Source organism: Branchiostoma belcheri, unplaced genomic scaffold (genome assembly GCF_001625305.1).
Source record: "Branchiostoma belcheri isolate BF01 breed outbred unplaced genomic scaffold, Haploidv18h27 scaffold37, whole genome shotgun sequence".
In the NCBI taxonomy this organism is placed as follows: domain Eukaryota; kingdom Metazoa; phylum Chordata; class Leptocardii; order Amphioxiformes; family Branchiostomatidae; genus Branchiostoma; species Branchiostoma belcheri.
The window spans coordinates 2072603-2079275 of NW_017803987.1; the positions used below are offsets into that span (position 1 = coordinate 2072603).

Genomic DNA, 6673 nt, shown 5'->3' on the forward strand with positions numbered 1-6673 from the left:
GTGGGATGTTCATGCGACATAGTTTAATTATACCCTGCAGCTGCATATAAATTTGATCATGTAGATCAATATAAATACAACTCTGCAAATATGAGACGATGTCATATATTCCTGACTCAGCACTGAGTTATGAACATATTGTTTACGAGGTATTAAAGCATTAGCACAATTCTGGTGCCTTCGGTCTTCTCTAGAAAATAGATTAGTCTTTTAGAATTATTAGTCTAAGATTATAACAACGGTGTAAGTTCCATATACATATATATATTTAATACAAACATATTTTCAAGTAATTCAGTAGAATTATAGTTTACAACGATTGAGGCATGCTTGTTGCTTCTCAAAAAAATATCTAGAATGACAAGTAACTATATGATGTAAATAGATGTAACCAGGGAAAATACCGAGTTTGACCATTATCCTTTTCATTAAATGGTTCAAAATTGGTTACGTTATATGCACATATTACTAGATCCTGAAAACAGACAACTTGAATGAGGAGGTTCAACAGCTCTTGGCAAAATTCCATCAGTACATTCTTCTGCCACTATTCAGAGTCATGAAACATGAAGGTCATAGTTTGACCTCTAGAAACGCGAGGGAAAGTGTCCGTTGCCGGATACGTCACATTCTCTCCTTCCAGGAACCGCAAAACTTTCGCTCTTCTCTCCAACGACCTGGCTTTTCTGTCTACGATGGACTTTAAGATAGACTTCCGAACATCTCCGTCGCTAGCTTCGTCCATCTCACTACCAGTTGATGCCTCTGGAATACTCGACAAGGTGTTTTCGTTTGAAAACAGAATACTGCAAGCTTTGGAAAAGGATCCTTTAATTCTTCTAAGACGACGTCTGTCCCTCTTAGTTGTGTCGTCTTCACTACCATGGCCTGAGTCGTAACTGTTGTCTTTCGTTTCTGAGACAGTCTTGGGAATCGTTTCAGAGTCGTAGCCACTCTCTTTCCTGGCTTTTGAGATTTTCTTAGAAATTGCTCCATCCTCAAGGTCATGTTTTGAGGAATATTTTTCTCGGTCTTCCAAAGAGGATGCACTGGCGTTAGAACCTCTACGGGAAATCTTTCCCATCCCCGCGGCATATCCAGAAGAGCTGACCGGCTGTAAGGTAATATGTTCCCTCGAGGTGGGGACGTCTCTGGAATTCGTTCCAACTCTGACGTCAGGTGTTGGTGTTGATGAAATAACCTTTTCGTTGACGTACGAAACTTTGGCGTCGTCTTTCGTACGCACTAAGTCAGTTTTGATTGCTAACTTTTTACTTTTCACCTGGCTGCCTTCCGAGTTAGTGTCCTCCGCATATTTCTTTTCTCCATCCAGTTCCTCCTCCTCCTCCTTCTCCTCTTCCTTCTTCTTCTTCTTCATCTTCTCCGATGGCTCATCTAGTAGTTCTCCTATACCGTGCTCGTACAGGTCAAGCCCTCCCTCTTCCACTTCCGGGGTCACCCTCAGCCCGATGGTGACGTCAATGACTTTGAATATTGCGGCGGAAGTGACGCCACTCCAGAGAATGAGGATGACGGCTTCCAACGTCTGCACTCCTAACAGATAAAACCCTCCTCCCTTTAGAAGAAGTAGCGAAGAGAAAATTAAATCGTACTTCAACTCAAAGAAATTGACTGACTGGAATTTCTAATCTAATCTCCCAGTCTTCATCAGCTATCTGACCCAAATACGAGTACTGTAGACACGTGGTTTTTCCCACGTGTGACGTCAGCACGTTTGTCGGAAGTCAGTGCCGCCCCCCGTCCCGGTTGAGAAAGGACGCACTTGATATCATGATTATGATATACTAGTATTATCATAATTTTTCACTGCCTTCGAAGAAAAGCCAAACCCCATAATATAGCAAATATAGTAGTATTGTATAAGTACTATATAAGACAGTAATTGTATGTTTTGTATTGCTTTTCTTTACTTCTTTGACCCTGTACATGCAATTAGATTTTTTCTAATCAGTGCAAAGTGAACCTGATCTTAACGTCGTATATCGATGATTTTCGCTTCAATATAATGTCACATCAACTTCCCCTCGCTTAATTACACATTACATTATACATAGCTTTCGGGTATAATTTGGTAAATAAAGTTATCAAATACTGAGGTATTAACAGACAATTAAATTTAAGATAGACCGTTTTACCTATACCTACCTGGTCAACAGACCGTTACAATTTAAATCTAAAACAGCCAATCCCTACCTCTATCATCCCCTGGTAAGTGTTGGTTGGTCCCTCCAGTGCTAACACCCCAAATATACCCACGGACATCACCCCCCACAGTCCGCATGCGCCGTGGACCGCCACGCCATCTATGGGGTCATCGACCTGGAAATTAAAGAATTTTGATTTGTTAAGAAAATTTAAGAAATTATATATGTAAGATGCTTCGGTGTATTTCACCAACGTTTATCAAGCACAATACTTGGCCTTCCCTGTCCTTAGTGCTGAAGGGCCTTCTCTGTCCTTAGTGCTGAAGGGCCTTCCCTGTACTTAGTGCTGGAGGGCCTTCCCTGTCCTTAGTGCTGAAGGGCCTTCCCTGTACTTAGTGCTGGAGGGTCTTCCCTGTCCTTAGTGCTGAAGGGCCTTCCCTGTCCTTAGTGCTGAAGGGCCTTCCCTGTACTTAGTGCTGAAGGGCCTTCCCTGTCCTTAGTGCTAAAGGGCCTTCCCTGTCCTTAGTGCTGAAGGGCCTTCCCTGTCCTTAGTGCTGAAGGGCCTTCCCTGTCCTTAGTGCTGGAGGGCCTTCCCTGTCCTTAGTGCTGAAGGGCCTTCCATGTCCTTAGTGCTGAAGGTCATGACTAATACTTAGATCTTTTAGTGGTAGACATTATTCCATGGATTAAGATAATAGATAGAAAGTGCTGAGAACATAGTCTCTACCTGATTCCTTTATTAGCTTCATAAATAAAACTTGCTATTTTCCGACGCCAAATTTTGTTTTATCTCTTATAATAAGTTATTTCGCTTCACAGATTTCTAAAGAAGGACAGGGAATCCATAAAAAGCCGACCACAGAAAACTAGTTTATATTTTTGTAATTCTTACCTTCAGTTTGGTCAATCCTACAGGTACAAAGTACACTAGAACGCCGCTGACTCCGCCTATTATCATCGCCGCCCACGGATGGGTGACGCGGCAAATACCTAGACAAAATTAGTAAGAATCATTTTCATACATGTCGGAGATTATAAAAGACACTTGCAACTCATATTCTTAGCGCAACAACATTTTACTGACATGAGAATATCTTGATGAAATTGACGCCATTTTGACTGTTGTATCATGGGATGGCTGTAAAGCTCACTGCTACCAGAATAATCCAGACTAAACTGTTCATTAACAAGATCTTTATAGGAGTTTACAAAATGTAATGTCTTACCTGAAACGCCGACTAGTGACCCCAATATTCCTCTCGCCAAGTCTCCCGTTTTTAACTTGCCCTTGTTGATATAATAACTGGTCAAGAGAGGACAAAGGGAAAATCTATATTAAGTATTTGTGCCCAAAAAATGCTATAAATACCGTTGTGCCCAAAAATGCTATAGTTTTCCTTCAAGGCATACAATGTTTAACACATAGCAACTGTGTATAGTCCTGATAAATATCAGAGTACTAGCAAAGTACACGTTACCTTAGAAGGATGGAAACGATGGCTCCAGTTGAAGAAGAGATGAACGTATTGACGACAGCTCTGGAAAAAAGATGACATTTTTAGGTATCGGAGGCTTTGTAGAGCACCAAAAGCGATTTTAGGGCTGTAAAACTGTATTTTCAAAGTAAATTTTATGGTCATATTCTTACTGTAGCAAGTTGAATCAACCCTGTCCCATTGCAAATCGATATCGGTTAGGCAAACATGCAATAGCGTTGGTGGAAAACGGTTGCTTGTTTCGTATCGTAGGTTGGTTCTGGCTTTTTATTTGCTGTACACAAAATGAAGGGACTCCTCATGTAGTTTGTTTTGGAGCTATTTTAAACACTTCAAGTAGCAAAAGGTATCAGACAGATTTCCTCATCCAAGTTTTTTTTTTGTTTCGTCCACCTGAAATTGCATTGGATACCATTAAATTATTCATAACAAAATTTATTTCAAATCATATCTAATCAATGTTGTATATCCGGAACTGAGATTTAAAGAGACTTTACCTCGTAGCCAGCTTCCATTTTGATCCAGTGACGCCAAACGCACTACCTATGGCCAGACCTTGACATCCGCACCTGCCGGAAATGACGTCACAGAGTTAGACATACATTTCCAACATGGCGACTTGTTTCAAAACTAATTCTACAACAAATACACCTAAGCAAGTACACGCTTACAACAGAAATTCACTGCACTACAAAAACTAGCTTGTTTGTGGCAATATTTTTTTGCAAACTGTTTTGCAGGACTACTTTTAAGAAGTGCAGCTAACAGATCTAGAATCTACTGAAATTGGAAAAAGTAGCAGAGTATTACTGAATGTAGTCTCACCAAAGCAGACATGTTCCAAGTAGCAGTTTTAGCGGGGACTCCCTGGGTGGTTGATTTTCTGGGTTGGACTTCTTCAGCCTGGCACGCAGCGTGAATAAGGCAAGTACGAGACTATGTGTTCCTCCGATCAGGTGTACAGGACCTGAACCTGACGCGTCTAACACACCTACATGTTAACATAGAAACAACCACGTCATTCATAAACATGATAGCACATACATGTACAACTAGAAAGGTAAGATTTTCAAAGCAACTGCATAGTGTTTACCTCCGCATATGGTCTGATCGGTTAATTTTTACTCGAACACATTCTTATAACGTTAACGTTGCAGAAGTCTAAATCCCTTCTACTATGAAATTGCAACATGATGTGACCTAACACTAGTTACCATGGTGACAGACGTCTGGTTCAGGTCATTGACTTTATTTGTTTAGAGAAGAAGAGGAAGAAGAAACAGAACAAAAACTATTATGTTTTGACCGTCGTGACGTTCGGTAAAAATTATAACAGGTGCATTAAATGTATCAATGTAATTGCTTTGTTTTTGTTGATGTTTTTGTTTACCTAGAGTCTTAGACGTTGTATTGGTTGAAAAGGTTGCTTTATTGGATTTTTAGCTTTTGCTGTTGTTTTTGTTTACTTACCTAGTTGTTTAAGCCAGCCGTTGTGGCCCCAGACCCAGTGCATAGGAAATGCCAAGAATAGAACATTGACGATGCAGTAAACCACGTGCGCCTTTAGCCTCGTTTTTCCCGCCATGGCGCCTGACACGATCCCCGTTGCCATGGTAACGTACGACAGGTGGTGCAGAAAGTGTGCGTACTGCCAGGGCTGGAGTGTGACGTCAGCGGCGGTGACGAAGAACGATCCCCAGCCGCAAAACGGGTTCGTGCCGTAATCCCTCCCAAAACTAGACAGAAAGAAAGACAACAAATCGAAATTTCAGACGAATTTAAAGTTCACAGACAAATTTAACCCCTGGTTCTCCTAGTGGGTGAGTTACTAGTATTCTTCACTCTCAGTGAGTTTGTATCTGTATCGGTATAGAAAGTATAACCGCCCTTCGGCGTAACAGACCAGCTTCGCAGGCACGCGGTGCGGCGGCAGCTAGCTATACACCGAACAACTTGTTACACTCAATCTTTACACATTAAATTGAATGAGGTATTTGAAGCTTTCTAGTGATGATGCCCCAACAAATACTAACTATGTCATTACCTTAGAGCGTATCCAAATATCCAGTATGCAGATCCGCCCAGGACGACACTACATATGCACTTTGTCATGATGTTGACGTCATTTCCGGTCGACACTACCGCTGCTTCCCGTAGTGCCATTCCTACATGTGGGACAGGAAATATTAGTCTCCACCAGACTTCTTTGCAGGCCGAATATATAGTAGAAAAAGATTTATATCCTATACAAGCCTTCGGGAGGCGGCTGGAAAGTGTATAGCTCTCTCAAAAAGAGAGATAACATGCCGAGGGAGTTGGCCCGCTAGAGAGTACATTTTGTCGCATCCGGGAGTGGCAAACTGTTCTCTCCAGCAGACCAACTCTCCTGGCATGCTATCTCTTTATCTAACCGATTTCTTTTCTTTCCAGCCGCTTTCCGAAGCCTGGTAGAGGCTAGAAATGGGAGGGGCAGGAGACTGCACGCACAGCCAGGGGTGTGTGGGAGCTTCAAACAAAGCCTTATGCGCCAAACCTGTGCACGTAAAAGAACCCAGCACACTCATTGAGAAGAGTAAGGGTGACCTGGTGTGGTCACCAATTTCGAAACACAAGATGTAGACTTGAAAAAATTATTACTAGTATAATCACCTCATTTGGGGACAACTGCTACGTGTATTTCCAAGAAGATATCGTTATACATGTCTGTCACGTTATGTAAATATTTCCTCACCCAGGCACATTGTTCTGATATCTTACCGAAATGACATAGAGAAGAAAAGGCAGAAAAGAACTAATTTAGGATCACAATAAGGTTCATCAGACAGTGTTTTTTTACTCAAATTCTGCATATTCTGATCATATTGTATGAAAGTTTGGGGTTAACGACCTGTTATTGTTAACACAATACGTGACATCTAGCCCCGGGGTGGACGGACCTTCTTTTGTTCTAGATTTTTCTTCTCGCTGTTATCATAACATGGTGTCGACAATAACCAGGTGTTCGTTGTGTGA

General features: G+C 41.6%; 1 protein-coding gene across 1 annotated transcript; it reads right to left on the minus strand.

Moving 5' to 3' along the window:
• Positions 1–409: 409 nt before the first annotated feature.
• On the minus strand, positions 410–5826 carry LOC109476392 (putative ammonium transporter 3). Its single transcript, XM_019777327.1, has 9 exons — positions 5706–5826; positions 5132–5397; positions 4487–4652; positions 4159–4230; positions 3644–3703; positions 3392–3468; positions 3058–3155; positions 2215–2340; positions 410–1576 (listed from the first exon to the last, which is right to left on the minus strand). Exons 1-9 carry the CDS (start codon positions 5822–5824, stop codon positions 548–550), a joined length of 2013 nt encoding a protein of 670 aa, XP_019632886.1. The 5' UTR covers positions 5825–5826; the 3' UTR covers positions 410–547.
• Positions 5827–6673: the final 847 nt, after the last annotated feature.